This window comes from Electrona antarctica (genome assembly GCF_951216825.1).
Source record: "Electrona antarctica genome assembly, chromosome: 4".
NCBI classification, from domain to species: domain Eukaryota; kingdom Metazoa; phylum Chordata; class Actinopteri; order Myctophiformes; family Myctophidae; genus Electrona; species Electrona antarctica.
The window spans coordinates 25222315-25241182 of NC_136809.1; the positions used below are offsets into that span (position 1 = coordinate 25222315).

At 43.0% G+C, this 18868-nt stretch overlaps 1 protein-coding gene across 5 annotated transcripts in view; it reads right to left on the reverse strand.

Annotated features, from left to right (window-relative positions):
- Positions 1 to 18868, reverse strand: part of inpp4b (inositol polyphosphate-4-phosphatase type II B) — a gene marked incomplete at its 3' end in the record, with an annotated part of 210789 nt that overhangs the window by 86252 nt on the left and 105669 nt on the right. For 4 of the 5 annotated variants that reach the window (XM_079499419.1, XM_079499418.1, XM_079499420.1 and 1 more), the window contains 2 exons: positions 10801 to 10870; positions 976 to 1123 (listed from right to left, as the gene is read on the reverse strand). In XM_079499419.1, the coding sequence (XP_079355545.1) occupies positions 976 to 1123; positions 10801 to 10870 (218 nt within the window). Of the gene's footprint in view, positions 1 to 975; positions 1124 to 10800; positions 10871 to 17483; positions 17632 to 18868 lie in introns of those variants that run through there. The other variant, XM_079499422.1, reaches the window with a different exon arrangement.

Here is an 18868-nt window from a genome sequence, read left to right on the forward strand (position 1 = left end):
TGAACCACTCAGTCCAATTTGATTGAAATCTCTATAAAACCTCAAAGGGAGGAGGGATAGTTGGCTTTACATTCTATATCTCTGCTGTCTGGAAGAAACCACCTAACTCCAAAATGTTCATTCTTCAGGATCAGGAAACATCCAGCTCAAGTGGAGTTAGGAGGTTTTTGTCAAAGCGCTTTTTAATACTTTTCATTGGTTCAATAAACAAAAAAATAAGTGATATTTGAATTAAGTGAAATCACTGAATATACCTTTAACCAATAGCACTGATTAATACAAAATAAATACAAAATATGGCTAAATGGGTGGAGTTAGCTGGTTTGGCAGATAGTTTGAGGATCCAATGGAGTTAGGAGGTTTAATACTTTCCATTTATTCCATTTTTTTTTTAACCAACACACAGATGTAAAGGATGTGCAATAGCATTGATTTATGAGATAAAGACAAGAAACCTAAAACATTGAGTTAGGTGGTTTCTTCCGGACAGGATTCACTTTAATTTGAAAGGGTTCAGTTACGCTTATGTCTGAAACCTTACAGCTTACAACTAAACCAGAAGTCTGTGAAAAATATTGGATAAATAACATATAGCCAACTAATATAGCCTACTGTAAAACAATGTTATGTAGGTAAAAATAAACTTGCACCGCATAGTGAAATACTCGTGTGATGGCTTGACATGGTCCACATTTAGGAGGAAATTACATTTTGACTAGTTTATACTAGTTATACTTATACAAACTAATTCTGGCAGCTCTGGCACGAGAGCAGGGTGTCAGTCACAGTACTGCTCATCAAGACGATCAGGACACTGTACACTACAGTAAAGTCAGGCAATAACTTAACTCTGAGAGTGTCCAATATGGTCCCTCTGTACAATCACAGAACTCTGAGAGTGTACAATGGTCCCTCTGTCAATCACAGAATTACCAGTCTATTGAACCGGCAGGATTTTGTAGCAGAGTGTCTCACCTCCTCATGTCCTCCTGAATGTAGAGAGACAGCAGCTGTTTGGGGATGCTGAACGACAAAGTGCATTCTTCCATCTGCTCTCGCACCAGCATCCACTTGCTGTCTACAGTCTGAAACCTGTATACCTTGCATATCGGGTTCTTGAACACTGCAGAGAGGGGGAGAGCAGAACAGAAAGAGGGAAAGACAGAGGTGAGCGAAGACATGTTGATCTGTTAACCAACTGCCCTTTGAATACTTGAATATAGGCCCTTCGTCCTAAACTAGCTACTTGGTCACTTTGGTAACGTTTTAACTTCAATACATTGAAGTGGAAGTTGAATGGTGAAGTGGAAGTTGAATGGTGAAGAGCCAAATGCAGACAGCTAAGCAGAATAGTGTTCAAAACCCAAGAATGTCAATGTAGGTGATTCGAGTGAACATAAGACTTTATAGACAAACGATGCAACACAAACAATGATCCGACAAGGACTGACTGGGGAACAAGACTACCGGTAAGATACAGCTGGGGAAGACATGAACATAGAACCAACCAAGACACAGTAACTGCAATTGCACATGAACTAAATTGACTGCATATGAACTGAGCAGATAGTTGAGCATGGAGTGATGATGAGTGGGGAAAAAGAGTATTTCAAACATGATGTATCATGACATAGCCACTTCAACACACATCTTCATCAAAGTGTGTGAACTGTACACACTTCCCCATGCAGTAAACATGGAGAAAATGATCTCAAGGGGACGTTTTTGGTGGTGAAACTCAAGGACGCCACTGACAGGGATCCTTCACAAAATAACATTTCCATGAGGCATGAGGTGCAAATGCAATTCTATAATCAATAACGGTGTCTGCCATAGATAAGCTGTCTCATCTTTCCAAGAAGCCTATACTCTCTCTCGTGCACGCACGCATGCACACATACACGCATGCATAAACGCACGCAAGTACGCACGCACGCACGCACGCACGCACGCACGCACGCACGCACGCACGCACGCACGCACGCACGCACGCACGCACGCACGCACGCACGCACGCACGCACGCACACACACACACACACACACACACACACACACACACACACACACACACACACACACACACACACACACACGCGCACACGCACACGCACACGCACACACACACACACACACACACGAGTGGCGGCCTGGGAAAAAAATAAAATAATGGAGACCTCGTTCTATTAATCTATCCCTTATTATTGCTTCCATTTCCATTTTAATTGCTTGTTTATAGGACAACAGATGGGGGAAAAAGAGCTGATTCATGTTCGAACTTTTGCTCGGTAAACCCCAGTATACCACTGGCCCCATTAAAATCTATTCAAATTCAGTCAGCACTCCCCTTCACTTCACCTTTTTTTTTTGTTCCCCTGCAGAGAGAGAGAGAGAGAGAGAGAGAGAGAGAGAGAGAGAGAGAGAGAGAGAGAGAGAGAGAGAGAGAGAGAGAGTGGTCAACAGCAGCAATTCAAGTCTGGAAACTGAGGAAAAAAAAGAAAAAGAAAACTCCCGGCACTAATGCGCTTATCAACATATGCTGGCAGCAGAGGCCAAGAATGCTATGCACCTTGAAAGAGCCCCCCCCCCCCCCCCCCACACACACACACACACACACACACACATTTTTCCAATAGATGCAGTTTGAAGAAGGAAGCAGGTACCTCTACAATTTTAGAAGACTTGCAAAATATGTTCAACATCAAGCCTTAGCATCTCTCCTCTAAAGGTAATATTTCGCTGCTGCACATGTGCAGCAGGTGATTTTGAATTAGATGAATTTGTGACGCACCAGTATTTTGTGGTGCTGATAGTTGGTTTAAGCCAATGATTCTCACCGTTTCATCAGTTTGATATTCATTAGGCCACGGACCCCCATATGATACAGTACTTTTTTTTTTTTTTTTTTTTTTCTTTGCACTATAGATGTTTGTCTATGTCCTGTGTTATAAGATTGAGAATGCTCTGAGCAAAATGATTTTCATTGTATTTATACTTGTATTTATACATATGACAAATAAACCTGAACCTGAACCTGAACCTGAACCTGTACTGCATGTATTGCCATGTAATATTTTAACAGAGGCCTAACTCCTCCGCCCCCGTTCCTTTCTTTATCTCATTGACCGCTGACGCCTGACGTGGCTGAAATGTGTACTCCAGCAGCACCATCCATTCATTTTAAATGGTGGACAGCTTTAGCTTGAAAGCCCTTTCACTCAGAAGTCAGGAGTCAGGAAGTGAATTATCGCTATGTAACAGGTACTGCGATTGTTATTTAATTCACCCAAAACATACATTTTGTAACCGGGGATCGTTTAGAGAAATGAGGCGCAAATCAAGCTTGTTTTTTAACCAAAAAGAAGAATCCGAGATATTACGATTCTAAAAACCCATATAGACAGCATAAGCCAGCATCGCACCGCAACTGGTAAATGTTTTAATTGAACTCTGAGAGTGTAAGGGTCCATTTGGTTCATAACTATCAATAACTTAGCTGCCGGCCCTGAAAGCACTTCAAGGACCCCTGGGTTAAGCCATAGGTCCGATATTTTGTAGGAGTTGACGAGATCATGGTCTTTAACGTTACGTTTTGTAGATTGTAGTACTAGTAACTACTGTACGTTGCAAGCTGTCTAGAAGAGGGTCTGTCTGTCAGTGTGTCTGAACTGCCTGTAGGCTGAGGAAGTGATTCAACCTGAATATTTCTTTTATATTGTGAATACCGTTTTGCGTGTGAATATCTTTCATATTTTGTTTATTCATAATCTCAGATCCACCGTCCCTCTGATGGGCAAGACATCCACAGGGAAGCCACGGCGTTATTAGACACCGGCGTGTCTTTCGTGGTGTTTCTAGTGATAGGCTACGCCGTGACTGTGATCTCTCTCCTACTCTCTCACTCTCGTTCTGCCTTCCTCTCTGATCACCATGAGGCTGCTGCTGTATAGTGGCCATGTTGGTGTATTTCTTACATGCTGGCTTCGACAAGCTGGCAAATGCAAGGAAAGCACATGTTCAGACTAGGCTATTACTCAGATTTCAAAACAATTTATTTCTACCGTATATATTATACTGATCCAGACTTGACTTTCTACAGCTCCTATTTTCATGTTTGTGTTTGCATTTTGAAATATTGTGAAGCGACTGACTTTACCAGCCACTACCAGGGTCAGACGATCCATCTACCACTTTTCATTCTCTTTGTTTTCCTTGCTTGCCATAATTACATCATCGCTTACGTTCATGGAACCTGTGTTGTCGATGGATCGACTTTGAGCAGCGATAACAACACAGTAATCAGTAATCCACTAAGTAACCTGAAGTAATTTCCAATAATAATCTTGAAGAAAGTTTCATTTAAAAGCAGAAATGGACCTGACCATCTAGACCACTAGAAGTATCACCTAACAGCCTCGAGAGAATTGACTCCATTGTGCATAAATGGTACAAACAAGTACGACTGGGCATATCATTTCAAACAGTATGTTAAAAGTGTGAATGCCATGGTTTTAATGTTATCACCTGGCCCCCCTCTACTGCAAGACTGTCAAACCATCTAACAGTGTCAGTGAAACATTTCTCTAGTTGGATTTAAAAGTTGGAGTCAGAGCACTTTTCACTGTCTTCATGTTGCCTTCTATTCTAGTAAGAATAATGATAGAGCCCCTGCACTGTCCTCTTACAACCTCTTATAACAGAGCCCCACACCACGGTATTGAAAAAGTGAAGTTTCAAAGTGGCTAAGCCTTTTCAACTTTCTGCTTTGTAGACGGATGGACCAAAGGCAGTGTGGTCCAGAGAGGGTGCCGTGGTTTTCCTGGTAGTTATATCAAGTCGAGCGAACGTGAAGAAAAGGAAGCAAGCTAACCACAGTATTACATCTGAATCCCGTCTTTTATCTCATCAAGCTGTCTGTTGTCTCTCATCTCTTCCTCTGTTTTTGGGTTTTGCAAAGTCTGTGTACTCAATAAGGACTAGGTAGTCCAAATAATTTACCACAGGGGCACTGCAGCTACAGGCTACAGCACACTTCCATCATGGCTGAAGATGCTGATTGACAGTTTGTTTTTCTTTTGGGGTTTGTGCGTGTGTTGGGTACACAGTCACCATGATCATGAAGGCATGAATGCTAAAGTTTGCAGACAGGAACACCAAAACCAGGACTGGCTAATCACACCTCTAAGATTTGTGTCATTTTCAAAGTAATGTGGTGTCAATTATGTGAGAGCTTCAACACTGGGAGTCCTTAGGCCTGAGGCAAAAGTCAACGGCTTGTTAAAGGTAAGTGGTTGTCCTGCCTCTTCTGGTGCGGGCCAATGGATGGGTGAGTGGGGGTGGGTTTTTAATTGGACGATAATCTGTCTGGGTGGGTGATTTTTACAAGGGCTCACTGGCACAGAGCATACGAGCTGGTCGTTTGCTGTCAATGACAGCCTGAACGTAGCGGGGTTCTCAACTATAATCATCCCTCTGGGAGCAAGTAGCTGTGAACAATTTCAGAGAGTGAGTGTGCAGTGGGAAGAGGAATACATTTTTAAAAGTACTGTGGTGACTGGTGATCCAAGCTTTTTATGATATTTTTGTGGCATATGAGATGGAGGCCGATGATGAGAAAAAAATCTGCGAAAAGGCGGATCACTATCGCTAGCGCCAGAGGAATTGGATATCTTAGAGCATGAGGAGCATTCTGTTGAGAAAGTGAGTGAGCTGGGGTGAAGGCCGGGTTTCTCTGTGGAGAGTGATAAAGAAATTACAGTGAATATTTTTCTTTGATGTCCCAGGATTAATATTCAATATATGAATTGAAATTAATGAATTGGCAGGCACATTGTGTGTATAGTACCCATTATATATTTTTGAGGGGCGCTAGCCGCTCCTATAAACAGCTTCTGTCCCCACATGTCTCAAGATTTGCCATTGACAATGAACGGAGAAATTAGGTCAAATGCCTGCTAAATATGATGTAAATTAAACATCAAAACATTAAACGCCATTGACATTGAAGGGAAAATGTATGTCATATGTAAACGAGCAAATCAGATAACCAATCACAGGCAACAGGCTTTCTGATTGGCCGGCAGTATGAGATGATGCATGATGATGTATGATGATAAGAGCGCCCCTCACTTCACACGTGCAGGATTTTTTATAATAATGTTGTATTTTACATATTTGTGTTTTGACAATTATTTGGAGGCCCACTTGCAATATCATAACAGCCCACCAGTGGGCCCTGGCACACAAGTTGGGAATCGCTGAATTCGACCACTGGCAGAAGCTGGACTAACTTGCAGTCAGAGGTGAGATGAGTGCCATCGTGCTCCTCCAATAGAGCGTCGCAGTCCCGCCTCCTACCCGGGACCAGGAAATGAAATCCAATGCATTATTCTCATAGACATTTCGTAAAGTATTTATTTAAAGACGGTTACGCCGCGGACAAAGCCAACTCGAGTCGTGACAACTCATGACAACACAAACAATATTTTGGACCAAACAAATAATTAGAAAGAAGAAAAAAACGGCAGGTTACAACACTTTTTTTTTCTTTTTCTTCTTTGTAATTATTTGTTTGGTCCAAAATATTGTTTGTGTTGTCATGAGTTGTCACGACTCGAGTTGGCTTTGTCCGCGGCGTAACCGTCTTTAAATAAATACTTTACGAAATGTCTATGAGAATAATGCATTGGATTTCATTTCCTGGTCCCGGGTAGGAGGCGGGACTGCGACGCTCTATTGCAGAGGAGAGGATTAACTTCTGACTCCTCCCTCCCTGTCTACTGCCGTTTTAATCTGATATCGGCCAATCGGGTGGCTCCGCTCCCTCAACCTTGATGACACCTTTTAAGGAAATTATTTTCTCTACCTAGACCTATTCCCATCCTGATATTGCAAGTGGGCTCCCAAATAGTTGGCAAAAGACTAAGATTGTAATGAAAATATAAAATTAATATGATTTAGCTTTTAAAAAAAGTTTTCATTGGGATACAGATATGTATAGGAACTTAAAGTTTGTTAGTTCCATGGATCCAAGCTAGAACACAACCGATTGCGGCCCACCCATCTGACCACTTAACACGGAAGCCGCACCCTTACTCACCTCCAAATCCACTAACCACTTCCAATCCCACACTCACACTGAAAGGCACTTACTTAATGTGGAAAGCTGAAATGCATCAAGTGCCAGTTTGTGCTTTTTTAATAGCTGTATTTACTTGAAACACACAAGTTCACAAAATGTGCTACTGTCAAAGCGAATCCCTCCAGCCATTTTGAAATTATGTATTGTTTCCAAAAGCAGTAAGAATGGGCCCAGACGTGTTTGTGGTCTCCCCCCTCCACTCCTGCTCTCACTCTGCTCTCCACATTCATTTAGAAAGGGATTAAAAGTGGAGAGCTAAATTGCATTAAAGTCAATCTGGCTTCGGCTGCACGGAAGGGGGAGGCTATTGTTTTGACGGGCTGCAGCTGTGCGCACCTGCACGCGCACACACACACACACACACACACACACACACACACACACACACACACACACACACACGCACAGGCTGTGCTCCGCTAGCTAATCAGCACGGGAACAGTAAGTGGCACTGACACCACGGCGATGGACGGTGGGCGGAGGAGTAGGGGGTTGACAGGAAGCCAGATAAAAGAGAGACAAGACAAAAACATTTATATGCGATGGAATAAAGGCGAGCGTGCTACATCAAACATAACGTCGGGAGGAGATTAGGCAGTTTCCCCTTTTTCTTCCCCCATTCACAATGAGGGCTGTGAAGCGTGTGTGCAGCAGGAGCCCTGACCTTCTCAAAGTCTCGTCTTTCTCTCCTCTCACGACTGCGGCTATGTGTCTCATTTTCTCAACAAGCGGTCGCTTCCTTTCTTTTCTTCCCTCCCTTTCCACTGACTGGGAGATAACAAATGCGGGAGTGCATGTGGCTGCTTTTTCCCCCTCTCCTCTCTTTTGTTTCAAGTCTCTTAATTAGTCTCTCACAGCTGGCACAGTGTCTTCTGCTTGTCTTCAGCCAGTCTACACAGAACAGAGAAGACTGCAGACAGACAGAAACCCACCCACCCACCACCACCACTGTTCCCCATGCCCTTTATCACCATATTCTCTTCTCTTCTCTTCTCTTCTCTTCTCTTCTCTTCTCTTCTCTTCTCTTCTCTTCTCTTCTCTTCTCTTCTCTTCTCTTCTCTTCTCTTCTCTTCTCTTCTCTACATTCCATCTGTTTCTCTCTTCTGCCGTCTCACTCTGTTTCTTATCTCTTTCACTATTTTTGTCTTTCACCATCTCTCTCTCTCTCTCTCTCTCTCTCTCTCATCCTCCCCCCACCCTCCCATTTTCTCTCTTTGTGAAGCACCAAGATCCCTCCGGCTTAATCCAAGCAGGAATAATACAAGTTCTTTAATCAAATAGGGAAACCTCAGTTGAGAACTCGAATCACATTAGTGCAAAAGGTTAGCCAAGGGCAGCACAATGATAATTAGATGCATATAAGCAATGGGTGGACAATATTATAGGTTAACTAGCGTCATGTGTATTACAATATTTTTTTTCAAGCCAGCGGACTAAATGTTACTCTATTTTTGTATTTTTCTAAAATGTCCTAAATACAGTTTTGTTTCAATTATATTGTTTTATAAAAGTAATTATTTGTCTAGGATAAGATTTAAGAAGTAGACATCACAGTCTCAAACATAGCATGCACCAATAACCGAAAATGCTTCAGCAAGGGGGAACCTAAGCACCCTCAACAAAATCACTAAGCTCCTGAGTGGAAATAACACCAAGCCCTCTGCTCCTGTACTGGATAAATCTGGCAGGAAAATAACACAACAGGAAGCAGCACGCTGGGTAGAGCATTTTAGAGATGTGCTTAATCACCCAGAGCCTGATGAACCAGCCACCCCCTCCCGTGCAATTGATATCCTGGACATCAATATTGGTCCCCCAACTGCAGAGGAGGTAACAAAGTCCATCAAAGCCATGAACACTGGCAAAGCCGCAGGTATCGACTCCATCCATGCTGAGATGCTAAAGGCTGACCTCCTAACATCTTCAAGGCACCTCACCATCCTCTTCCAGACCATATGGAATGGAGACAACATCCCCAGTCATTGGACCAATAAAGGCCTAATTGTCAAGATCCCCAAGAAGTGTGACAACTGCCATGGGATCACGTTTCTTTCCATCCCCAGCAAAGTATTCTGCAGAGTTATCCTGGACAGAATGAATGATGCCATTGATAACAAACTCCGCGAAGAGCAGGCAGGATTTAGAAAGGGAAGAGGGTGCATAGACCAAATATTCGCACTTCGCACATCATAGAACAATGCACAGAGTGGAATTGCCATTGTTTGTCAATTTCATTGACTTTAAGAAGGCGTTCAAAAGCATCCACCGCGAAACCCTGTGAAAGATCCTGCAGTCATATGGAATCCCTCATAAAATAATCTCAATAATAGTGAGGTTTAATGACCATTTTAAATGCAGTGTTATACTCGGCAAAACCACCTCTGAGTCTTTCCCTGTACATTACAATCTGGAGTTCGCCAAGGCTGCATCCTCTCACCAATCCTCTTCCTGACTGTCATCAATTGGACTATGCCAAAAACAACAGCTGATAAACGTCAAGGCATCCAGTGGACCCTCTCTAGCCATCTTGAGGATATTGACTTTGCTGATGACCTCGCTGTCCTGTTCACAAAGAAAAAACTAATCGACTCACCAAATATGCTCTACAGACAGGGCTCATCATCAATACCACCAAAACCAATGTCCATCAACACCACCACACAGGCACGCATCACCATAAATGATGAACTGCTTGTTAACGACTTTGTGTACTTGGGAAGCCTGATTAGCCAGGACAATGGCACACAGAACGACATCCAGCGCAGACTTGGACAAGCACGCAGCACCTACACAAGACTCCATAACATCTCGAAATTCAACACCTACAGTCTCAAAACCAAGATCCACTTATACAGTATAACTACTGTACGGGTCTGAGTGATGTACGGGTCTGAGTGCTGGCGAATAACCAAGTGCGACATGATCAGCTCCTTCCACAATGGCTACCTGTGGAAGATCTGCCGTATATTCTGGCCCAATAAAATTACCAACAAAGATCTCTACATGAAGACTTGCTGCCGAGACGTGATCACAGAAGTTAAACACGTTGTCTAAGATGGCTTGTCACGTACTTCGAATGCCCCCAGAGCGGATCCCCAAAGTGGCCCTCAGATGGACACCCCCAGGGAAAAGGAAACGAGGCTGACCTAAGATCACCTGGCGCAGAACTATAGAGGCTGAGCAGCTGGAGATGGGTCTCTCGTGGGGCACGGTAACACAGGTTGCCATAGGTGATAGGTGGAGGAACATTATCGATGCCTTATGCCCCATTAGGGGCGAAGAGCATAAGTATGTAAGCACCAATAACTCCCCATGCTCGTTTGTAAAATTGTCAAAGACTAAAATTAAAGTACTTAATTTTCCCTGTCTGTTTTGTAGGTACGCTACTCAACATAATTTCAGAGAAGGAAAAAAGTCCAGGGTGCCTTTTCCCACACTAACCCTTCATTTGATTTATAATAAATAACGTTACATTTGCAAACATAACTTAAACTAAGACTAAATATATTGACAATTTGTCAACATAAAAATTACACTAAAACGTTAGGGAGGGACTAGTGGAGAAGAGATCCAGTAGAACTACATGTAAGACAAGTCAAGTATGGCAACGGTGTAAGGAACGATGTCAAATGGCAGATGTTGAGTGGAACTGAGACTTACCGGGGCCTGTCAGAGGTCCACAGTCTCTGTCCATGCAGCCATGGGATGCAGATTCACACACCAAGGGACACTGTATAGGCAGAGAGATAGAGAGAGACAGACAGGAGTAGGAAGAGAGAGAGAGAGAGAGAGAGAGAGAGAGAGAGAGAGAGATGGTGAAAGACAAAAATAGTGAAAGAGATAAGAAAGAGTGAGAGGAAGGGGACAAAGAGACATCAGTAATCAAAACGCCATCTACAAACACAACATTTTCACACAACAAAACAATAACATATTGACAGATGATGAGAAAGAGAGAAAGCAAAGAGACACCATCGACCTTTTGATGGCATCATCCGTATTGATCATCTGATGATAGATGCTATAGTTCTACTACCATGCAGTGTACTCTGTTACTTTAGAGTTTAGATCATTGTTTTGTTTGCTTGTACACAAATGCAAGTATGTTATTTACATTGTTGTACGTTTGATGTTTTGCTGGTATTCTGGTTACATAGCAGCACTAAATGTTTTCTTTTCACTCTATCGATTTGACCATTTACTCTGTTGTTTGTTGACTAGTTATTGTGCATGCAATTTGCAAGTCAAACTGGATACATTCTAAACTGGAGATACACTGCTCCAAAATGCAACAAAAGAGAAGGGATAATGTATGGATTTATCTTCTAAACATGAGTGACCAAGAACACGTTCTTGATCCCAACCAGTAAGACTCCCTGAGGGCGAGAAGCAACCTTGCCCTAAAGGGACAAGGTTGCACGCATCCGTCTGGGTGGCGGCAGACTGCTGGGCGAGCGCTGGCGCTTTGGCATGGGGGGTCAGATCAACATATGGAATCAATTCTGTACTGTCCATATATGGAGCGTGTCTTGAGTGAAACAGCACTCAAGACAGGGTTTTGATGAGGTCAGATCAACATATGGAATGTCAGAACAGGAAGGACGGGTGGGGTAGGATCAACATATGGATGTCAGAACAGGTCAGCTCCATATATGGAGATCTAGGGTTTGAGATCAGATGTAGAGTTTCTGGTCAGCTCCATATATGCAGATCTAGGTGATGATCCAGTCTTCTCCATGTATGGTTATACAGGGTTAGATGAGGTCAGTGTCGTGATCTTCATACAGAATATGGAGATGGCCATATATGGTGTGCATGACGTGTCACGAGGCGTGATGTCACAAGGCGTGACCATATATGGAGGCGTGCTGCGTGATGTCACGAGGCATACCTTATATGGAGGTGTGATTTCACGAGGCGTGACCATATAGGAGGCGTGACGTGACATACTGAAATTCATAATAAATGCGACCTACAGTCGCAATAAAGGTTATAGAAGTGGATGACATGGCATTGTGGAATACATACACAGCAATCACATTTGCATGTTGCAATATGATTAGACAATGCAGTGTGCAAAATATACGTGTCAAGTGGAGTGGAGAGCAGAAGGAAACAGGCCTGGGGGTCTTTTTAAACCTTTACACAAATACACAGCATATCCAGCTGATTGAACACTAGCTGACACTGTTTTCCAACCTCGCTCTGCTACACATACACGTGTTCATACTTGAGAGCTGCCCACACTCCCACCACAGTATAATATCTGATGTAAGTCTAAATGCCTCCATGTAAATACATACTGTAGCCAACTACTGTACTAAACACAAATATGCAATGTAACAATGAACAACGATGCAAAAATAATCTGGTTATTGAATTAATCATATAAACAATGCTATCTAAATAAAAAGATAATATATGGTCCTAATGATTGAAAGATTATTTTATTTTTCACATAGTAGCCTATTATTGTGACCTATTTTCTTCATGTTTCTTAATGGGTGCATGATTGAATACGTAGCCTTAAGACATGGGATTTATATTTATATTGGATTGATATAAGAAGAACCGGTATGTACAAGCAACAACACAGCGAGCATGTGATGTAGGGAGACCTTTATCATGATAAATACCCACTACTCTGAACAGTGCATCATAGACACGCCTGCCTGACCTGGTGACACTATAGTACAATTGACGATATTCAGACCGCAGCCATCTTGCCAGCAAGGTGCTAAGTAGGTGCAACTTCCCATAGACAGCCCATTCATCCAAACAGAAAAGTCCTATCTAATTGTATTAAACAACGTCAAACTCACCAACATTGCAGCTGTACAGAAAGCTTGAATTATCCTCTTTCAATCTGTAAAGGTTTTGTTTCATTATGAGCTACTTCCTATAAAGAAGTTCCTTGCAGGTGATTTTTATTCCAACTATTGGAGTTTGGAAGCACTTGTTTTAGTAAAGCAACCTCCTGCATTATGTTCAAATTCAAAATAGGTGGTACGCAGGGCTGTTGAGTGATATCCAAAGAGCACTCCCAACTCTGACACTTAGGGAAAAAAATAACCTGCACGTCATTTCTTGACAGGAAGTAGCTCATATAATGTCTACGGTGGATCTTTATGAAACAAAAACTACAGATTGAAAGAGGATAATTCAAGCTTTCTGTAGGCTACAGCTCCAATGTTGGTGATTTTGACATTGTTTAATATAATTCGATAGGACTTTTCTGTTTGGATGAATGGGCTGTCTATGGGAAGTTGCACCTAGTTAGCACCTTTCTGGCAAGATGGCAGTGGTCTGAATATCGTCAATAGCACCCAGCTGCTTCTCGACAAGCACAGAGGTTCCCAACCCCCGGTACGTGGTGGTACCGGTGGTACATGTCCCATGGACCTGCACACTGCACCGGTACGCGGTGATGTCACTGTCACGGAGCGTCGCTGACTGTGGTGTCTGCGCTACTTCCGTGTTGCATAGCATAACATGACATCACTGTCTTTACCATTCACGGGTGTTCAGCGAGCAGCAGCGCAACAATAAGCTGTAGCCTATTTTGTCACGCTTGCGCTAATGAAACACTAAATGGGATTATTAATTCATGTCAACATTGAACTATCAGAAGATGTAACCCAGGTAAAGTAATACGTCACTCTTGTTACGGCTCACTCCTCCTCACCTTCACATGCAAGCACTGCTTAGCCACTCCCCCCTCTCTGACTACTCCATGGCTCTACTCAGCACACCTGCTCTCCTTCACCAATTCTCTGCACCTGTCTTCCATCCTGCAATCAAGCACTGCCTCTACAAAAGCCCAGTCTGCCCTTCATTCCACGCCAGAGCTTCACATGTATGGTAAAGTACAGGCCAAGCTTATTGTGTTGTTAAACTGAGTTATAGTGCTAGTTACACTTTTAGCTTTACACAACTTTCCCAGTTTGTTGTTGTTCTCTGAAGACTGACACTTCCTCTCCTCCTCCCCCCCAGTGCTTGGATTCCCATGCTGAGTTTGGCCAACCTGGAGAGCCACCACCCTTCTACTATTATCCCACTCCTTCCCCCTGTTTGTGAATAAACCTGAACTACCTTTGAACAACGCCTCCTCTATTGCTGTGCACTTGGGTCACACTTACTAAATATAACAACTCTGCAAGTTTAACTAAAGTTTTCCACCTGTCCAAAGTTATTTCTGGAAAAGACATAGGCCTAACCTTTTTTAACCATACTATCCTAGTTGATATAATTCCATTTAGGTCAATGATATAACATTATGTTGTGTAATAATACAGCAGCGGGTACTTGAGTCATTGATTGCCAGTCAACTGGTAGAATGATGCGCGACGCATTGCACCCCCTGTGAATCTGCACACACACACACGCACGCACAGCGGCAAACATGACCGACCGGGTTCCATTGATTATAGTGGCATCGTACCGTTGCTGAGCCAATACTGTCCCCAGTGTACCTCGGCCCTTAGTCTATCCGGGTGTTATGCACGCACGCACAAATAGAGACACCAGACACAGACAGACAGGTGACAGGTGTTGCACACACACACACACACACACACACACACACACACACACACACACACACACACACACACACACACACACACACACACACACACACACACACACACACACACACACACACACACACACACACACACACACACACACACACACACACACACACACACACACACACACACACACACACACACACACACACACACACACACACAGAGACACCAGACACAGACAGACGTGTGTATCTGCACACCCACAAAAGATAGATATGCATACTAAAGTGACATTGTGGAGGTATAAGCAAGCAAGGTCTGTGCTCAAGGAGAGAACAGTGACCAGTAACCGTGAGAAGAGGACAATGGTTGTGAGAGAAGTTCAGTAATGTGGGCTTGGTACAGTCAGTGTACCTCTGCCTTGAGCATATAAAGAGATACGCAGATGAGAATCAAGGCTCGCTCGATCAACCATGATGTTTTAATGCCTGATTTATACTTAGTATAACAACTAAGTACAGGCTTTACTTACTCTTCTGGGCTCAATGGGTAATTCAATTCATCACACACGCACACATGAAACTTTGTTATTTGATATTGGCTCAAATAACAAGGAAGAGAAGAGGAAACAAGACAAGACAGCGGACATAGCTGAGTGTCAGAGTGGGTAGTGAGGCTGTCAAAGAGACGGGAGGTTGAGGTTCCCTCCAGTTTGCCCACTGGCTCGCTCCCCTCTGAAGGTTGAGGTTCCCTCCAGTTTGCCCACTGGCTCGCTCCCCTCTGAAGGTTGAGGTTCCCTCCAGTTTGTCCACTGGCTCGCTCCCCTCTGAAGGTTGAGGTTCCCTCCAGTTTGCCCACTGGCTCGCTCCCCTCTGAAGGTTGAGGTTCCCTCCAGTTTGCCCACTGGCTCGCTCCCCTCTGAAGGTTGAGGTTCCCTCCAGTTTGCCCACTGGCTCGCTCGCCTCTGTCCACACAGTCTGAACTAGACACTTAACCCCTAACTGCTCCCTGGGCAATGTATTATGTCACACCTCAGTGGCCATATTCGGTGTAAATAAATACAAACAAGCTTTGTTTCCACACTCCACAGCCATAATCCATGGAAACCCTTGATCCCTGGGATCAAAGTTAGGCACCTGCTGTATGAACCTTTCAGTTTCGACATCGAGCTAACATCACCACTCCCTATGTACTGACAGACTAGGACACAACACAGTTTACATTCTATTGTTTTGTTCCCCTCAGCAGATTGTATACCTTATGATGAGGCCTGTTTATATACTGTACCATGTAATTGTTGATGCTTCAAAAACTATTGGCTGCTTATTTGTGACACCAATGCATGAGTGAGAATTCCCCCATTAGTCCGTGCTCATGCAGGGCTCCTTAAAGGGTAAGACCACTTTTGTAGAGGTTTGGGTTGTGTAGTTACCTTGCCATGATGTAAATCCAAATGTGGACAAGAAATCAAAAATAATTTCTCCAGTGATTAGAAATTGATAATTCAAAATATGCTCCTCATTGACTTACATTGTACGCTGAAACAGCTCTCAAAGTCACTCTTTTAGTACGTAAACAAACACAAACAAAGTTGTTTCAGACAATATAGAGCAACACCAAAACTCATGTGGTTTTATTTCTTCATAAAAATGGTAACTTCCTGTTGATTTGTCCATTTTTATTCAGAAGAAAACCCGGACTGGATCCATGGATCCGGATCCAGATCTTCATATAGTAAAATCAACAGGAAGTTACCATTTTTATGAAGAAATAAAACCACATGAGTTTTGGTGTTGCTCTATATTGTCTGAAACAACTTTTTTGTGTTTGTTTACGTACTAAAAGAGTGACTTTGAGAGCTGTTTCAGCGTACAATGTAAGTCAATGAGGAGCATATTTTGAATTATCAATTTCTAATCACTGGAGAAATTATTTTTGATTTCTTGTCCACATTTGGAGTTACATCATGGCAAGGTAACTACACAACCCAAACCTCTACAAAAGTGGTCTTACCCTTTAAAGTCTCCTCCCTTCTTGTTCCCTCGGTCCCTCCCTCTAACCTGACTCCGGTTACCCTCCCTCCCCTTATCTAGCAAACATGCTGTGACAACACACACACACACAGGCAAAAACAAACATACCACATGAAAAAACTCAAACACACTCACAGCCACTCAAATATACATGCAGGCACTCGCCTCGCAACACGCACACACACTCAAAAGAAAGCAAGCACGCACACAAACACAGAAGCACACGCACGCACGCTCATCAACAGTAAATGGACAGTTTTTGAGGGACACTGAGGGGCAACTATAGCCCCTTGTAAGAACATTCATAAACACACACACACACACACACACACACACACACACACACACACACACACACACACACACACACACACACTCACACTCGCTATAAGCATGACATTAAAATATTGGCGCACAAGGCATAGACATACTGTACAAGGGACATATACATAATACACCTACACAGGGTGCACCCATGCACAAGCTTGCATGTTTAGTACATTTACAAACTAAAATGTACTGCAGGAAAAGCACTGGAGAATTGTACTTGTCTTGTGCTTGTACTTGAGCTCGTGAATTAACAATGAACGTTTTACATTTGCATAGTGTATGTACAGTACTGCGTACAAGACATGGTAACATTGTTGTGGTTCATGCATTTCTCCCGCTAGCTGCTCTTGTCTATACAACCAAACAGTCCAGTTCTAAGTGCTTAACATGGGTCCACATGGGAACCCTATAGAGAGGAGGAGACTTGAAATGAAGCTATAATACATACAAGTTTGTTTCGGGAGGGGAAGCACCCCATTTGGACGAGGCAATCTTCGGTTTAGTGGCGATCCGTGAGGGAGGACACATCTATAGACTCGCTTTCTGTCCTTTCTATCTTGTTTTTTCTCGTTCACAGACTATTTTTCACAGTACTCTCTCTCTCTCTCTCTCTCTCTCTCTCTCTCTCTCTCTTGCCCCTGCCTCTCTTAGCCGCTATGTTTGAGTGAGTGCAGAGCAGAGAAGTACAGTAGCATGTGTTGGAAGGGATTAGCTGAGAGGAGGGTGGAGGGGGTGTGACAGCCTCAGTGAGTATCTGCACTACAGTATCCACTACAATTTCCTGGCTATATGAATGCAGCACTCCACTCCAGTGCTGGCTGAACACACTATCCCATGGTGGAAAGAACCAGAAGTGTGCTAGCAGCAGACTGGATAATTGTGCCATTGGTCAAGAGTCTTAACACACGTCTCTACGGTGGTACACCATTAGTCACACACACTCACACATGCCATCAAGGCTGTCTAATCCGACACAATGTCCTACGGCAGCACTACAAAGGGTTTGTGCCAAATTGGCTTATTGTCTTATACAGTATGTGCCTCTATAGCGTACGACACAAGTAATAATATACAGTTGGAGTCAGTCATGTAGGCTTTAGCACACAGTGACAAATAAAACATAAATATGCGGACACAGTGAGGTATTATTCAAACGTACATGCACGCATATTGTAACAATGTGACATCTAACTGTTCATGTGTGTCTGCACACACACACACACACACACACACACACACACACACACACACACACACACACACACACACACACACACACACACACACACACACACACACACACAAACACACACAGTCACACACACACACACACACAAAATCCCTGAGGATTTACGGAAGTTTGATGAATCTCATTGGGCCACTTGTGTACTGTCAGGCTAATCCCATAAGCATTAAAGATACAGTAGGTATAGAGTAGAGACTCTCTGTCTCTCTGTCACACAACCAGCTCTCTTTCCCTGCCCCTCCGTCTCACTCTCATTATTTTGATATACTATACTAAAATGCTTAAAGGGGCATTCCACTAATTTTCAACATTTTACTATGTCATTAATGTACCTTAGAGCTGTTGTGTGGAAATAATAAAAAAGTTCCCCCATTCTGTGTTTCCTAGAACTAGAGGTCTGAAAAAATCATTAACATGGTGAAACACATCTTGATGATGTCATCAAGATGTGTTTCACCATGTTAATGATTTTTTTCATAATTACAGTTCTAGGAAATACAAAATGGGGGGACTTTTTTTTATTATTTCCACACAACAACTCTAATGTATATTAATGACATAGTAAAATGTTGAAAATGGGTGGTTTT